The 18,431-nt window shown below is 32.6% G+C and overlaps 2 protein-coding genes across 3 annotated transcripts in view; both read left to right on the plus strand.

The window, feature by feature from the left end:
- LOC143047651 (uncharacterized) overlaps window positions 1-18,431 on the plus strand; it is a 68,475-nt gene that overhangs the window by 41,751 nt on the left and 8,293 nt on the right. For both annotated transcript variants that reach the window (XM_076220836.1, XM_076220837.1), the window contains 14 exons: window positions 407-616; window positions 1,170-1,294; window positions 1,762-1,900; window positions 3,229-3,414; window positions 5,741-5,856; window positions 6,418-6,595; window positions 6,864-7,040; window positions 7,884-7,969; window positions 8,549-8,671; window positions 9,647-9,737; window positions 10,050-10,136; window positions 10,563-10,748; window positions 16,078-16,167; window positions 16,962-17,121. In XM_076220836.1, coding sequence (XP_076076951.1) covers window positions 407-616; window positions 1,170-1,294; window positions 1,762-1,900; window positions 3,229-3,414; window positions 5,741-5,856; window positions 6,418-6,595; window positions 6,864-7,040; window positions 7,884-7,969; window positions 8,549-8,671; window positions 9,647-9,737; window positions 10,050-10,136; window positions 10,563-10,748; window positions 16,078-16,167; window positions 16,962-17,121 — 1,954 coding nt within the window. The remainder of the gene's footprint in view (window positions 1-406; window positions 617-1,169; window positions 1,295-1,761; window positions 1,901-3,228; window positions 3,415-5,740; window positions 5,857-6,417; window positions 6,596-6,863; window positions 7,041-7,883; window positions 7,970-8,548; window positions 8,672-9,646; window positions 9,738-10,049; window positions 10,137-10,562; window positions 10,749-16,077; window positions 16,168-16,961; window positions 17,122-18,431) is intronic.
- On the plus strand, window positions 11,388-14,788 carry LOC143047650 (uncharacterized). Its single transcript, XM_076220835.1, has 2 exons — window positions 11,388-13,088; window positions 14,532-14,788. Exon 1 carries the CDS (start codon window positions 11,492-11,494, stop codon window positions 13,073-13,075), a length of 1,584 nt encoding a protein of 527 aa, XP_076076950.1. The 5' UTR covers window positions 11,388-11,491; the 3' UTR covers window positions 13,076-13,088; window positions 14,532-14,788.

The following is an 18,431-nucleotide window of genomic DNA, read 5'->3' on the forward strand; positions in this document are numbered from 1 at the left end:
ACTGCTAGTAGTACTTCTGGTTGATAATAATATTTAAACTTCATAACATAAAACTATATCTTAACTTTGAAAGTAATTTTCAGTAACTAGATATAGACAAGTTGATACAAATTTTGTAAGTGAAGTGTTTTCATGTTTTAAATTCACCAGACGACACAAAAATGATCAAATACTGTTTTCAGATGGGTTGCTTATCAAATATTCTTATGTCCTAAACTATATATTGAATTCTTGTCCAATTATAATACACTGGATATCTTGCCACTTTGGTTGTAGAAGATATGACCTTTTCCTCTTCTAAGTTGACTTTATTGGTTTCAAATAGTTATGCTTCAAAGCATATATACTTTATAAAAGAAACTAACATGAAGTTTAGCACTATTTTAATTCTTTTTATCAATTAAAGGTAAGAAGTATACTGGCAAAGATGGGATTTAGAAGGTTACAGGACTTGATTGGCAAAACCGATAGATTGAAATTTGCACCAGACCCAGAAAATCATAAGGCTAAATTGCTGGATTTCAGTAAGATCTTAAAGAATGCATTAGATATGAGACCCGGAATCAACATTAAAGGAGGCAGTATACCACAGCTCTTTGAACTAGAGAAACGATTGGTATGATTTACTGTTAAAATTAAATGGTTAACACAGCTTTCTTTTTAAAGTCTTATAAACTTTTGGATGTAGATTAAACAAATCATGCCCTTGTGAACATATTGCCATCAGGTGTAAATGATAGCATAAGTTGTTCAATTTTAAGCAGTCATTGAAAGTAGTATGTGGAGAGTTTGGCTATGGTGAGAGCTTGAATCTCAGGTAATTTATATATGAACAATCAGGAGAGAAACAAAATCAGCCATACAAATCATTTAGCAATGCAAGATGATACTCTTTTTGTGTTATTGTAAATCTTAAGAAAATAAGATATTATATTATGATATATTTTGCAACTTTGTATTTTTGAGTGCTTTTAGTATGTGTTATACTGCACCCAACAAAATAACATTTCTGTTAAATGAAAATAAGTTCTTAATTTCTGCTTGATAATCCCTATTGTGAAATTCAGTTTAAATTTGATCTATTTTCTCCTTCAAGTCAAAATATAGATTTAAAAGTAATATTGTTGAAAACTGTGCCTCACACATTTTCAATGTTTGATTGATTCCAGGACTATAAAGTATATGCACAAGCCAAGGATGTGATAGAAGGACTGAAGAAAAATGTTGAAATAGAGATGAATATTACCAATGAAGATAGAACATTTGGTTCTACTCTCAGTTACTACATATCTAAGTAAGGTTATTTACAAGAAATAAAGGATTTTTGTGAACATAAGCAACTTTAGAAAACACTTAAAATTTATTGTTTATAATGAAACGCTAGTTTCATTGATTTGCCGAAGTTATTCTTTCTTTGGTTATTAATTTGGGAAAATGAAATCTTTTCTGACCTAATTATTTTGCAACTTTGTATTTTTTTGTGCTTTTAGTATGTGTTATACTGCACCCAACAAAATAATATTTCTGTTAAATGAATCTATTTTACTAGTTCAGAATTCAGTGTTTCTGTCAATTGATTTAATTATTGGTAGTTTAGATTTTAATTGATAAATATCTATGGCTGATTGTACATATTCACTACGTGTCCTCATGTCTTATCAAAATGTTAGATTTTTGCATAAGTTTATGGTTCTTGAGTTGGTTAAAGTTTCTGAAAATGAATGTTGCTTAACATTCACATGTTGATATTCTTTTTTTCAGAAAAACTGTAGAAGCAGGTCTCCCTGATAAGAGTATTGTTCTGAAAATGAAGGGGTCAGGAGGTCAAAGTTTCTGTGCTTTCCTAGCCAAAGGTGTTTATGTTGAACTTGAAGGAGATGCCAATGATTATGTTGGAAAGGTAGGATTTTATATTAATCTTCTTCACTTTAAAATGCTATATTTGAATTGACTAATACGAGGGTGTTAATTTACTCCATCACATGGCTGAGCGGGTGACAATTTATTTGAATGTCACCCTCTCGTCCATACCTATCAAAAATTGACAATTCAAAGAACAATGAATTGAATTTACATCAAATAATTAAAGACAATGCTTAAGGTCTATGTTTTTGTTCAGATTTTATTATTTGACTGTCAAAATGAAAAAAAAAATAAAACATTTTGCTTAACTTCTGTTGATTTTTCTAATACCTGTAAGGTTATGTACGTGATGTCATAGAAAATACTTTTATATTCAATTCATCATTGGAAGACATTAATGATAGGACATTCAGTGTAATAAGTTAAATAACACATAGCTGATAGGGTGATAGAGCATATTGGTACCCTCGAAAAAGCATTGTCAACCATGGCTTCACCACAGTCCAAAATGTTTTCTCGGGGTAACAATCTGCTCTATCACCCTCTCAGTCTCAGCTATATGTTATTTATATATTGTCTAAAAGCTTCAAACACAGCACCAACAGAAAAAAAAACACATATTGATTTTTCTTTTAAAATGGCACATGTCTTTATACATAATACAGTTTAGGTAAAGTTGGAGTTACTGTGATGATAGTGATGATATAAGAACTATTTGTGCTATGAATGAGGCAAATATTAACATAGTTATACCAATTTGAAAATAAACAAGTGATTTATATGTCAAAATTTTCACCCAAAAAATAATGACAAGCTAAGTTTAAAAAAATGCATATTGAATCCATACTGAAGATGGTAAACACAAACATAACATGCTGTATACTTTAAATAAATAATTTCTTTTAAGGCAAAGACAGATACCAAAGATCTATTGTAAATTTAAAAGAATACAAACAAAAACACTGCTGCTATATTATTACAATAAATAATTTCTTTGTAGTATTCTTACAACTGTTAAATGTTACTCTATTCATTCAAGAAGACTTCTACTTTAAATAGTATTATCGCTATTTTGTGCATTTTTCCTTTGATCTTTTTTTGTGATAATTTTTCATATCATGCCACTAGCTTGAGATGGAAAATTATCGCTAGAAACTAAGCAGGCACGTGGCGTTGCTAATGAAATTGACATGAAATTGACAAGGTCGGCATAGGTAAAATAGCGATAAACAGATTATCATTGGTCATCTCAACTCGATTGCCTTTCTCGCTTTTGCCGTCCTGGCTCAGCCAGAAAATCAATCTCATTGAGATGATAAACGATAATCTATAATGACATCAATGCACAATATTGATATATTACAGGGCCTGTCTGGAGGAGAGATTGTGATCTATCCACCAAAGAATATATCAGAAGGATTTCAATCTGTCAATAACATTATAGTTGGTAATGTAGTGTTGTATGGAGCCACATCTGGCAGGGCATTCTTCAGGGGACAGACTGCAGAGAGATTCTGTGTCAGGAATTCTGGAGTTACAGCTGTCAGTGAGGTATTTTGAAGTTAAAAAACATCTTTACTTACTGTAAGCTTAATTTGCCTAAAGATTTTGTTAGTGGGTCTCATTGGGGTCTAAGCGTGACACGGGATTGCTGATTTTTTGTAAGCGGGACACGTGAAAGTCAAATTATTGTGTCTTGAAAACGGGAAATGAGGTTAAGCGGGACCCCAGAAATGACAAAAAAATGAGAATTGCTTAAGTACATAGTGTAAGCGGGATCTAGGATCAGAACCCCCAATGATACCCCCTGATTAGAATCTTATATACTGTGGATTAGTTTAGTTTCGTGGATGCTAATTTTGGTATAGTGCGTAACGCTTGCCCTTTTTTGTGGATATGTGATTTTATGGTCTTACCAAAGTCTGCATACAACCTGATAGAAATTTGTATTTCATTGAACATTTTAATTTGTGGTTCACCTATACCAATGAAACCCACAAAAATAGGTATCCTAGGAATCTATACTATTAAACGAGAAGACCTCATTTTGTGTGTCGCTTCTCTTCCTTCCACAACAAATTAATCATCATAATGTACTTCTGTGTCCTATAGGTATCACGTATAGTCGCATTTGTCATCCATTCTTATAATTTTTCAGTTTGGGTTATTTTGGGAGAAAAACGAAAAAAAATGCGTCCGGATATTTTTCTGTCATTGGACGAAATTTTAAGTCAGACTAGACTTCCGGTTTGCAATTTTGTCACGGTACTTTGAGCATACAAAGACTATGAATAAAGTGTATTTGCTATCTGCTATTATTTTCATGTTTACTATCCACGGCGGCCACAGAGTTTATTTAATAGAGAGTGTTTATATAATATGTCAATGACCGCTGTGGATCGATTTGTTAACTGCATGAGGATTGATAGTAAAAAGCAAATACATATAAAAAAAAAGAAAATGTGGTATGATTGCCAATGAGACAACTGTCCACAAGAGACCAAAATGACACAGACATTAACAACTATAGGTCACCATACGGCCTTCAACAATGAGCAAAGCCCATACTGCATAGTCCGCTATATAAGGCCCGATATGACAATGTAAAACAATTCATACGAGAAAACTAACAGCCTTATTCATATAAAAAAAAAACGAAAAACAAATATATAACACATAAAACAAACGACAACCACTGAATTACAGGCTCCTGACTTGGGACAGGCACGTATATAAGTAATGTGGTGGGGTAAAACATGTTAGCGGAACCCAACCCTCCCCCTAACCTGAGACACTCTATTTATAATTAATGAATAGATATAGGAATATGTGGTGGGAGTGCCAATGAGACAACTCTCCATCCAAATAACAAATTTATAAAAGTAAACCATTATAGGTCAATGTATGGCCTTCAATGTTCATAATGTACAGATAAGCACTAACATTATTGAAATTAATAGAAAAAAATGGGAATTTCGGAGCCAAAAAATGAGGAGCCGGGTTAGAATAACAATTGTCATGTCTCAAAGTACTTATGACTGTTGATACCTTTTCTAAAATTCTCCAATCATAAAATATTTTACAAAAATTCATCCATTCACCAAGTATATTAAATAGAGTGGGTCTATATAATATATCAATGACCGCCATGGATTGATTAGTAAACTGAGAATTAATAGTAAAAAGCAAACACACTTTATTTATAGTAATGCATGTTCATTATATTGTAAATGTATGTTCAAATTGAAATACACAGAAAAAAATGGGAATTTGGGAAAATAGGAAGAGGGGTAGAAAAACAATTGTCCTGTCCCAAAGTACCTATGACTTTTGATACCTTTCCTGAAATTCTCAATTCATTAAATCTTTTACAAAAATTCATCCTACAACACTTAACATACTTTCAACCACGTTCTGAATGTCCGCGATTTAACGGGTGTGTTCTAGCATTTATCATCCTTACTTAACGTATTTCAGTTTCGGTTATTTTGTATGTTTTGGGAGGAATATGATAATAAGGTATTGTTTCCTTTATCGGACTGACTTTTTGAGTAATATAAAAGACTTCCGCTGCTCTTTAGGCCTGTTTTAAAATTGACTATTCACGGCGGTCACTGATACATTTTATATAATACTTGCGCTCTATTTACCCGTGATTTCGCGGGTGTGTTCTAGTAATAATGATTCCACATTATTCTTTATTAAAACACTTTGAATTCCTAGTCTTTTATGAGTAGGAAGAAATCATACAATTTTTGAAAAGTAGTCTTTTAAGATTGAACAACTAACAGACATGATAAAAAGTAGCTGTAGAATTATATTAGTCAACTTTGAGATATATATAACAGATGAATTAATTGTGTTATCTATTTGTCAGGGATGTGGAGATCATGGATGTGAATACATGACCGGTGGTAGAGTGGTCATCCTTGGTCTGACTGGACGTAACTTTGCTGCTGGAATGTCTGGTGGAATTGCCTATATATATGATAAGTAAGTACTAAATGTTAACAACTCATTTATAAATGCCTGTTTACCTGTTAAATGACTGTCATCAACAATAACTCAAAAATGCTTTAACCAGTTTGTATTAAACTTTGGTGAATTGTTTATATCTATTGATGTGAGCTCCCTTTTGATTTTTATATTTTTCAGATTTTACTTTTCAGTGTTAGGGGATTTTATTTGGTTATGTGATTTTCATGTCAGGAAAGTAATTTATTCATAGATAGACTTTGAAAATATATACAAATAGACCTTATCTAGGATTGGTCTTCATTTCTTATGCTGCATTTATTTTGGAAAGAGTTCCAGAATGATATTAGACTAAGTCTTTCAAGACCAATTGAAATACATCTGGACCTGTTCCTGGATAATTGTTAAGACATTTTGAAGAAATTTGCTGGATTCTCATAGTTATTTTAGGCACTGACTATGGCAGAGACATTTTCACATCAAAACTACATATTTTTATCATAACTACATTATTACGATAAATTTAAAATAGTTTAATTTATAAGGGTACTACTAGTAGAGTCATATTTGCTTTTTCAGAACACAAGTGTTTGCCAAAAAATGTAATATGGAATCTGTCAGCCTGAATCCTTTAGATCTTCAGAGAGATTTGACCTTTGTGAAGGACCTTCTGGCAGAGTTCAAGGGTAAAACAGGGTCAGATGTTGCAGCATTCATACTAGAAAACTGGGAAACAGAAAGAAAATGTTTTGTTAAGGTAAAAATATCTCAGATTAGTAAACTGATATTGTGACCTTGAAATCATTTACTTTTGTATAGCTCAAAATGTACTAAAGTATTACAAACAAAATGTATTAAAATTGGTTATTCCCCCGTTATTCCTTACCCTATATGCAATAATAAGGTGTTGTCTGTTAGATTTAATTATCTGGTTTATTTAGAAAAAAATTAATTCTAGATTAAATCTAATCTGAAATGATATATCAAATTGAATGAAATATTTTTATTACCATTTACTTAACCAGGTATATCCACATGAATACAGAAGAGTTGTAGAAGAGAAAGCTGCAGATGAGGCGGCTGAAAAGTTGAAAAAGGAACAAGAAATGAAGGATGGATTGGTGAATGGAGAGGAAGATGAAAAGGAATACGATGAGGATATGATAAATACAATAGAGGAAGATGATGAAGGGGAAAGCAAGGTATTTAATTCACAGAATGCTTGAAATCTTTTCCCCCTGGTGGTCCTCACTATTATTTCTATTGCAAAATACTAAAATTGTGTTGGTTCTTGCAAATTTTGGTGGTATATTCCCTAGCGAGAACTCTGCGTTCAAAATAATCATTCAAAGCTTCAATTATTGTTGAAGACCCATTGGTGGCCTTCAGCTGCTTTTTGGTCGGGTTGTTGTCTGACACATTCCTCATTTCCTTTATTTTTAATCTAACTACACCAAATTACATACTGTAAATTTAGAAATTATTGTGATGTTTTATTATTGCGAAAAAATGCGAGAGGGTTATAATCGCAATTCTTCTGTAAATGCAAAAATTATAGCCTGCATTTATTATTGCAATTTATTTTTAGACTAAAACGCGATTTTAATTTTTGAGATATTGAGAAAAATCCTGTATAATTCAAAAAGATTAAATTATTGCAATTATAACTCTGTTGCACTTTTTGCAATAATAAACACAACACAATAATTTCTGAATTTACAGTATTTTATAAAGGGGTACACATTCAGTATGATTACAGCACTATTTTCATAATCTTCAAAGTTATAACTCCATGAGAATTTTGATTTTGACAACATTTTTATTTATTTTTAAAAAGAATATTTTATGGTGAAATTATATTAATGAAATGTTAGAGTGCCTAAACCTCTAAAGTTATGTTTGCCCTATAGATGGGGAAGATTAGTATGAAAATATGATTCTTTTCCATGGTGAATATTGTAGATTAGAACGAAAGATTTTGCATACCTGAAAAAATATCTTGAGAACTAAATTTTTTTACAGCATGATCATACTTTAAATTTCAGGTAAAACCAGAAGCCAAGAAAGTTGTAGATATAGAAGATGCAATCCCTGATGGCGAAATGAATAAAAAGAAGCTTGATAAGTTAAGGCAAGTATTACTCTGAAATAACAATATACATCCTGTCAAATCATTATTATTACTGGGATACCAATTTTTGTGAATTTAATGGGTACCAATGAACCCCAAATTTTCTGTTGCTTTTATTTAAGATATTGTAAAACTACAAAATGAAATTTAAAAAAAAAAATTTTTTTTTCCCCTTAATCCACAAATTAGTACATACAAAAACTAAATAAATTCACAGTGTATTGTATACAGTTTCAGATGAAATAATTTTTATAAAATAGTTTTTATTCCATCTGTTCTTTAATTTTCTTATGTTCCTCAAGCATACAGACTTTTTATACAACTTTGAGGTCATATATTGGTATAACGTTGTCGTCGTCGTCATCGTCATCCTCAGTGTCGTCTACATATGTTCTGCAAGTATTATTAAGCTAAGTTTAAATGTGAGACATAAATATTTTGAGATTTAATGAGAATTTATGATGTAGAGGTTTTACAGGAATTTATATGTTTTAGAGGTTTTATGGGAGTTAATATGTTTTAGAGATTTATTGGGAATTTATATGTTTTAGAGGTTTAATGGGAATTTATATGTTTTAGAGGTTTTATGAAGTATCCAAGATCATCAAATCAGTACAGGGAAGTGAATACAAGACAGAAAGACTGGAAAGAGATCTACAATCATAAAGGTGTCAAGGCAGGTCTAAAAGTACAGGCAGCAAGGTAAAACATTTTATGATCGTTTTCCAAATTTGCTTTTATGGGCCATCAGCGGCCAAATTTATGCTCACAAAGTTCATTCAGAATTTGAATTGATTATAAACTTAAGAGTAAATCAAATATGCCAAATTTCTATAGAAAACATTACCCATGAAACTGGTTGACCTTGTTATAATTATAAATGTAAACCAGCTGGTTAACATAAATCATGAATATAGACAGTAAGCACTTGCAACATAGTTCCATTACATAGATAAAAACATAAATTAAAGTGAATCATTTATTCATAACCTGAATAAGATTTCTTTTTTCTGCTGATGCCTTCTCTAGTCTTTTCAGTTGACATTTGTTTTAATCACTGCACGTGCATGTCATATGTGCACACCATCTCCAAATAAGGTTAAATCAAAGGTTGCATAAATACAGTTCAAGTGAGGTTAATTTACTGATTTGCAAGCTAGTATTACATCACCATTGTTTTAGAGTTTATTTCGACAAATTTGTATAAAAGTTACTGCTAATAGTGTAATATTATTTCAGTATTCTGCTTGATAAATGTTTGAAATTAAAAATTTAACACTTAAGGTAGTACCTAACACTACAGGGAGATAATTCCATAAAGTCAGCTAAACGTTTTAATTACATTGTGTTGTTAAGGAAATATTAAGCTTCTCGATGATCAAAATTGGTGTTTGTCAAACTGCTATATAACCAGTGTATTTTTTCTGATAAAGTGGTTGGTTCAAAATTTTTGAAATTTTTATAATTTGTTAAAGGGTCAAAGTAAATACTTTTTCAAAATTTTATGAAAATTAAATGAGTGAAATTGATTTTAGTGAAAGTGTTGGGTACCACCTCAATTGAATTATGCACCTACAACCTTGCTCATAAGTTCTGTAAGCCAATTATTATGGGATGATAATCTATTTTAAATGTCTTGTTAGATTTTGTAGGTAATACCAATTTTTTGTTTTATAGATGTATGGAATGTGGTGTACCTTTTTGCCAATCAGATCATGGATGTCCACTCAGTAATATTATTCCTAAATGGAATGATCTAGTATTCAAGGTGGGTACACAAAAAGTCTATTAAAAAGTAGAAATAGCCAACTGAACCTGTTTGCCAGTTGCAAAGCAAGATATATTCATATGTTCTCAACTGAATGTGCATGTGATACATTATTTTCTCGGATCGTGTTAAGTTTATATGATAGTTGTAGTAAAGCTTTATATATAAAACTCCAAACATAAAATCAATGGTCAGTAAAGAAGGCAAGACACTTCACCATGTAAACTCTTGTTATATTTTAGTATGAAAGATATTGAGTGCTTTATGTTAATGAATATTTACAGTCTCTTGAATTTTATGTATTTTTTTTAGAACAATTGGAAAGAAGCTCTTAATCAGCTGCTGCAGACAAACAACTTCCCAGAATTCACTGGTAGAGTTTGTCCCGCCCCTTGTGAGGTAAGTCTTTACTATCTTGTTTGATTTTAGCTGTTAACATTTTGTGGCAGTAAATTTTGTGAGTTGATCTAAATACTATGAAAGTACTTTTATTTGTGTGGTACCAATTTTGTTGAATTTCACGGATGGCTTTATTTACGTATTTAAGAGTCCATTGAAATATTACAACTATTGTCCAAATCAAGATATGGAAAGATCCCATGTAGGTTTAACTACATGGATACAGCCAATATATATTGAGAATACATCAAATATCTTTATTGGTCAAATTGAATAAAATAACTTCCCTTTTATGTTAATGTATATTTTAGATATAATATTTCTTTAGTTTGAGTAATTACTTTGTTCCAGGGAGCTTGTGTATTAGGAATCAATGTATATTTAAGATATAATATTTCTTTAGTTTGAGTAATTACTTTGTTCCAGGGAGCTTGTGTATTAGGAATCAATGCTCCAGCTGTAACCATAAAGAACATTGAATGTGCTATCATTGACCATGCCTTTGAGAAAGGTTGGATCAAGCCTGAGCCTCCTGTAACTAGAACTGGTAAAACAGTGGCTATTGTAGGAAGTGGACCTTCAGGATTGGCAGCTGCGGCTCAACTTAACAAGGTAAGAACCCTCCTGTGCATTTTAAGAATGGTTAGGGCTATTCCATTAAAATGTTAGAAGGGGGAAAGGTAGGAAGAAAATTTTAATATTGAATGTGGGTCATTGGTCTTTTCTGTATGCGTCTTTTACCATTTTGCAAAATTATCTAATTAATAATTGTTGGTTTTTGGTTTTAGGAATATTTTGAAACCTAAAAAGAAATGTTGGGTTGACAGACAACCACTCATAGTCGCAAAATTTAATTATTAAGACATTAGGTGAACAGAAAATAGTTGAAAAAATTGACCTACAATGTAAATTCATAAGTGCTACAGATCTAGACACAGAAAATTTTTAGGTTGCATTTCTGTAAATATTGACAATGCAATTTTTCCATAGGAACTCCTTTTACGGCTAAAACTGTACCACTTTTACTATGAAGTTTTGAAAAAAATCTTATCCTAGAATTGAAAGTTCATATGCACCACAATTTTATATTAATTCATAATACTTACGTAATTGGAAATTACATTATCTCCCCCTAATTAGTATTCACACCGCCGATCGCGCTTTAAAATATCAATAAAGCGCTCAGGTATATCGACTCCCACCACGCATGCGTGATTCCCCAGTCTTCTTCTTCGGCGAAAAGTGTTCACACGCTTTATTTTTTCCTCACGGAAATGTAACTTTTTTGATTTATATATCGTGTATTTTCATAGTTTAATTTTAAGTTTTTGAGATAGACGCTTTTCATTGTCAACATGGCAGAAGCTTTCATTACGGCCATTAATTCGGCAAGTGAAGAAGCAAATTCTCCTAAAGCTACTCCGTCTCGCTCTGATAATAAAAACGAGAAATCGTCAGGTAAACAGACCGGAAGTCGTAAAAAGACGACAAGTAAGTCTCGTAAAGCTAGCAGCACGTGTGCTAAAGAAGTATCAGAGGAACCGGAGACAATGTCAACAACAGGTTTGTCTGTAAACATAGAAAATGAATTGAGGGCAGAAATTTCTAGTGTCAAAGAGACTGTTAATTCGGTGAATTCTCGAATGGACATTTTTCTACCTCTTTTCGAGAAGTTCATTTCTCAAACTGTCACTTCAGGTGGACAAATAGAAACGGACAGAGAAATTGCCACTTCAGGTGGGCAGAACATTTCTCAGGACTCGAGGGACATTGCCACGTCAGGTGGGCAAAATTCTCTCAGACATGCTAGTGTTGCAAATCATGATAATGACATTGATGATGCAATTTCCCTTCAACCAGATAGAGACGAAAGAAGGGGTCTTGATTTAGATTTAGATTCTGACAATGAATCCCAACATTCTTCTGTGAAAAACAGTACACACAACCGTTTTCAGAGATATTCGGTAGTTGATAAGGACTCTCTTGATACTGAAAATGTCAGTAGAGATATCCTTGGTGACATTTTTGGTGAAGATGCCAAAACTAAACCAGACAAATCTGAAGCTGGTATTGTTCTGGATCAAAGTCAGATTAATATTTTGAATCAATCATGGCACTGTGATAATCCTTTATTATTGTCAACTTATAAAGAGGAATATAGGGCTAGTTTTCCAGTGAGTGATAAATCAGCTGATATTCTTAACTTACCAAAACTAGATGACATTACTCAAACTTTACTGTGTAAACGACATGGTCCTAATGCTGGTAAAGCTCATAATAAACTTTTTTCTAAACCCGAGAAAATTTTTGAAAATATGGCTTTCAAAGGTCAGTCAGCAGCTAGAATGGGTTTGATTATAACGGCATACATGCAACAAGCCTTGGGTTCATTAATGGAAAAACTCAATGATTCTGAACCAAATATTGATTTACTTGTACAAATGGTCAAAGACATTTTTGCCATGTCAGTGAAATCTATGGATCAAACAGCTAGAACAGGTGCATTTCATCATCTGATCCGTAGGAAAGCTACTTTGTTAGATACAGGTCTAGAGGACATAACTGAGCTTAATGATAAGTTTTTATCTCTTAAATTGTCAAGTGATGGTGTTCTTGGGAAAGATTTTGAAGAGAAACTGAAAAATCGTTCAGAGACAAACAAACAAATCAAAGATTTACTACCAGAGTTAACTCGTAAATCAGCTACCTCAACTTCAAGTTTTAAGAGGAAGAGTGCTATCATTCATACTAGCCAAGACACTAATGGTCCTAAAGTAGCTAAAAATGACTTTTCCAATTTTCGTATTCCTAAGGTAGCAGCTAAACCTAGTGAAAACAAAGGTGGATTTAAACCTAATTTCAGACGCTTTGGTTCTGGTAGAAAAGAGGCTGATGGTGAAAAGAAAGGTTCTTTTCGTGGCAATGGTAGATCTAAATGACTACAAAAAGCAGGTAAATATTTTATGTCAGAATCCAGAGATACCTGTAGGAGGTCGTTTAAAACTTTTTTGGCAAAATTGGGCAAAAATAACAAACGACAGTTGGGTTTTAAAAATAATAAAAGAGGGTTACAAATTGGAATTTTCGGGGAAAATCCCACAAACAGGAATAAAGAAAACAAATGTTCCTGCGAAAGATTTACCTATTCTGTTAACAGAAATAGATCAACTTTTTTGGAAAAAACGCTATAGAAAATGTACCTGTAAAAGAAAAAAACTACGGTTTTTACAGTACGTTTTTTCTAGTACCAAAAAAAACAGGCGATTTGAGACCTGTCATAAATTTAAAACCTCTGAACAAGTGTCTCCAGAAAAAACACTTCAAAATGGATTCTCTAAACAGTGTCTTAAACTTAGTACAAAAAGGAGATTGGGCAATTTCTCTAGATCTGAAAGATGCTTATTTCCACATACCAATTTCAAAATCAAATTTTTCTGAAAGCTGCACACATTGCAGGAAAAAAGAACATTCTAGCAGACCATTTAAGCAGGGTAAAAATTCAACCAACGGAATGGTCATTAAACAAAGAGATAACACATGCAATGTTTCAGATTTGGGAGACACCTCACATAGATCTTTTCGCCTCTGCGAAAAATCAACAAACACAGATCTATTGCTCCTGGAACCCAGACCCTCAGGCTTATGCAATAGATGCTCTAACAATTCCTTGGAACAACATGTATGCATATGCTTACCCTCCAATTTGTCTAATACCAAAAATACTACAACACATGACAAAGTACAATTGTCAGTTAATTCTAATAGCCCCACATTGGCCGCGCAGACATTGGTACACAAATCTTCTGAAGTACATAATAGATTATCCAAGGAGCCTGCCAGTCAGGGAGGATCTATTACACCAGCCAAAAACAAACATATTTCATCCAAATCCAGCAGTATTCAATCTGACTGCATGGTTTTTATCGACAAACAGTTTAAAGAGAAAGGTTTTTCTAAAGAAACTAGAAAATTACTCAGAGCCTCATGGCGCTCTGGGACTCAAAAAGATTACTCTGTCAAATTTCGAAAATTCAATAGCTGGTGTAGTAGACGGGAAATTGATCCCTATAGTGCCTCTTTGACGGAGGCGGCTGAGTTTTTGACATATTTATTCTCAGAAGGTCTTCAGTATAGAACCATAGCTGGTTATAGATCTATGTTATCCTCATTCCTAGCTCCAATTGGGAAAATTCCAGTAGGACAACATCCTTATATAACTCGTCTTATAAAGGGTGTTTTTAACTCGAGACCTCCAAAAGTAGTGCTTTTACCTGAATGGGACTTACCCTTAGTTTTAAAAAAATTAAAACAAGCACCTTTTGAACCAATGAAACATGCTCATTTGAAGTTTATTTCTTGGAAAACTGCATTTTTAATTGCAATTACTTCTTTCAGGAGATGCAGTGACTTACAATCTTTGTGTATTGGAGAAGAGTCGATTGTTGTGCAGAAGAAAGGAGTGACTTTTGTTCGTCATGGACTATCAAAACAGGATAGACCAAAACATTTTGGCAGCAAGATTTTTATTCCGTCTTATCAATCAGATAAATTATTAGATCCGAAGCGTTCTATTTATTATTATTTGAAGAAAACTGCACCTTTTAGAAACTCTGACAGTGAGTTTGAGAACAAGTTGTTTTTATCTTTTATTGAACCGCATAAACCGGTTACATCACAGACTATTTCGTCTTGGATTGTTAATGCAATTAAATGTGCTTACAATGAAAAAGACAAAAAATTTCGTGCTCATTCTACAAGAGCCTTGGGCCCATCTTGGGCACTTTTTAACGGCGCATCTGTGAAGTCTATTATGGACACAGCAGACTGGACAAAGGAATCAACCTTTACTCGTTTTTATTTACGTCACATAGATGTTGAAGTTTTAAATTCTGTGTAAATAAGAATTTTGTATATATATGGAAGAAAATTCTGAAAAAAGAAAAAAAAAAGGAGAAAAATTTATAGAAAATGGAAGAAAAAAATTTTAACTGTATAGTGTTGTGTTATTTATATCTGAACTGATGTGAAGAAAATACAGTATACAAAGTACAGAAAGATTCTTCAGCTGTGGATAGCTTAGAAATCTCCTAATGTAATTTCCAATTACGTAAGTATTATGAATTAATATAAAATTGGGAAATTTGTTCTCAAATTTTAATTTTATGATAGAATGATACTTACGTAATTGGCTCCCACCCACCTCCCCTTTTGAATCTTTTTTGGTGAACACTTTTCGCCGAGAGAGACTGGGGAATCACGCATGCGTGGTGGGAGTCGATATACCTGAGCGCTTTATTGATATTTTAAAGCGCGATCGGCGGTGTGAATACTAATTAGGGGGAGATAATGTAATTTCCAATTACGTAAGTATTATTCTATCATAAAATTAAAATTTGAGAACAAATTTCCCAATTTTTTTCAAAGGTCAAAATATAGGGCTGTGCGGCATATTTTCAACGTTTATATGCCCTGAACTTCTCAGAGTTTAAACTTACACTAATTTTCTTAACTACCCCTACTTCGAATGAAAGGTTACCACAGATTTCAATGTAAACAATATGCACGTGTTTATTTACTGGTAACATTCCCAAGTTCTGTCTCTGCGATATGGAACACAGAGAGCATAACTGGGAACCAGTATGTAAACAAAATCAATTTTCTATGAATATTCAATTACTCCCCAAAAGAGGCGTGTTTTGAGAAACAGCTGTATTTACAAAGTGCAACCTATAAAGGGTATTCTAGGTTGTTGTACCCAGAAAAGGGTTTTAGCCCTATTTTCCCATAATTAAAACCTATTGAGAACAAATGGAGGTTCCAACTCCTTGAACTGCCATCATGGTCTGCCCCTGTCCTGGGATATTCTCCCGATTTATTTTGCAATAACGGATAACTTCTGATTCATGTAGTGACCATCACTTCAAAACTTTTATAATTTTAGGCCGGACACACTGTGACAGTATTTGAGAGGAATGATCGTGTTGGAGGATTAATGAGATATGGTATACCAACCATGAAGTTAGGCAAAGATGTAAGTACAAGGACATTTTGTTCTGGTATGCTTTTTAATATTAATACTCAGCTAATGCTATATGAAATTGAATCATAATGAGACAATTAATTTACTGTAAAACAACAAATTTTTGAGACTTTGCCAGTAGAAAAAAATGTGAATAAATGATCATGAATGTTTAAAACTAGGTTCTCTAATAAAAATACACAAAGAAAGTTAAAAAGTTGTGAAAATAAGTTGCTGCTATTTAAGCCAGATTGAAAGGACTTTAAAAAGTATCCATTAAGATAATTTGGTCTACAGAACTTGCTTAGTTTTTGTTACAGAACTGAGCCGTGGAAACTAAAATAGCTAACTGGAAAACTGTTTCCACATAAAAGAAATACAGGCCACATTATAGTGGGTCTCATTGGGGCCTAAGCGTGACGCAGAATTGCTAATTTTTTGTAAGCGTGACATGTGAAAGTCACAAACTATTGTGCCCTGAAAACGGGAAATAAAGTATAGCAGGACATGGGAAATTACAAAAAAATTAGAATTGCTTACGTACATAGTGTAAGCAGGATACAGGAATCTGACAAACAGTAAGCGGAATCTGGGATCTGGATCTGGATCTTTGACACAAATTTAAAAGACAACTTGAGGTCAACATAGGTCATCAACAAATTGATTTTATATCGCTTGTTCTTGAATGAGTTTAAGAAAACAACTTGGATTTCAACTAAGTGCTTACTTTTTAGAAAACTCATCATTTACCATTTTCCTGCTATAAAATTGATTTCAGTCTGTTTCACTTAACTTTTTAACTTCAGGTTGTGCAGAGAAGAGTAGACCTAATGGAACAAGAGGGAATAGAATTCCAGTGTAATTTTGAAGTAGGAAAGAATATGTCTGCTGAAGATCTGATGAACAAATATGACAGTGTACTGCTGTGTCTAGGAGCTACCCACCCTAGAGATTTACCTATACCAGGTAATATAATAATATAATAATATTAATAATATTTTATTCAATAAAATATCAAGCATATTTATATCTATAATACACAATATATACAATACATAAAGACAATACTAACACATATATGGTAAAATAAAACAGGTAAGTGTTTAATACCAAACTTTTATATTACCCATTCAAGGAATTTAACTGTATGCTGTATGTGATACCTGACCATGGGGTATATTTTAAAAACCTTCCTGTACCAGTTGAGTATTTAATCTTCATTATCAAATGTAAATGAATTCGAAAGAATAAACTATCAACTGATTTTTATGGCCCCGCAATGAAGTTGTCGGTGCCATATAGTTTTACCCTTGTCCGAAATTCCATAATTCCTTATTCTGTCATTCCGTCATTCGGCAACAAACCATTACACAGATTTTTTTTCTGAAAGCCTTCAGATAATGGACTGATTTTTGGTATGTGAGTTAACCATGATGAGTTACAGATCAAGTTTACGTTTCGTTCTGCTCTATTATTTTTTGCCAAAATTACTGGCTTTGGACTTAGATAAGTTGTTGAAAATCAGTTATACGGACTTTTTTCTAAAGGCTTTCAGATATTGGGATGATTTTTGGCATGTGAGTTAACCAAGATGAGTTACAGATCAAGTTTAAGTTTTGTTCTGCTCGGCTAATTTTTGCCTAATTAAGGAGCTAAAGACTTTGATAAATTGTTGAAAATCACAGTTATAGAGACTTTTTTTCTAAACTCTTTCAGATATTGGGCTGATTTTTTGGTATGTGAGTTACTCATGATGAGTTACAGATCAAGTTTAAGTTTCGTTCTGCTCGGCTAATTTTTGCTGTAATTTCGGGCTTTGGACTTTGATAAATTTTTGAAAATCACAGTTATACGGACATTTTTTTTTAAATGCGTTCAGATATTGGGCTGATTTTTGGTATGTGAGCTAACCATGATGAGTTGTCAACGTATATTTGTTCCACCTAACAGAAGTTCCAATGGAAACTTTGTTATAAACAATGTCATAATATCTGTTCCTGTTGGAACAAATATTCTATACCATTTATTCTGTTAGGAACATTTACTGTAATATTTATTCCAGTGGAAATAAAATTCCAGAATATTGTTTCCATTTGGAACTTATATATTATGAAAGAACTTCTTTTCCGTGACAGAGTTACAGATCAAGTTCAAGTTTCATTCCCTTCTGCTAATTTTTGCCAAAATTAAGGGTTTACAACTTTGTGAATTGTTGAAAATCACAGTTATAGGTTGTTTTTTTTTTACACGCCTCCAGACTTTGAGCTGATTTTTGA

This window comes from Mytilus galloprovincialis, chromosome 10, assembly GCF_965363235.1.
Source record: "Mytilus galloprovincialis chromosome 10, xbMytGall1.hap1.1, whole genome shotgun sequence".
In the NCBI taxonomy this organism is placed as follows: domain Eukaryota; kingdom Metazoa; phylum Mollusca; class Bivalvia; order Mytilida; family Mytilidae; genus Mytilus; species Mytilus galloprovincialis.

Coding starts and splice junctions, on each gene's coding strand:
- LOC143047650 (XM_076220835.1), top strand. CDS start 11,492: ATGGCAGAAGCTTTCATTACGGCCATTAATTCGGCAAGTGAAGAAGCA.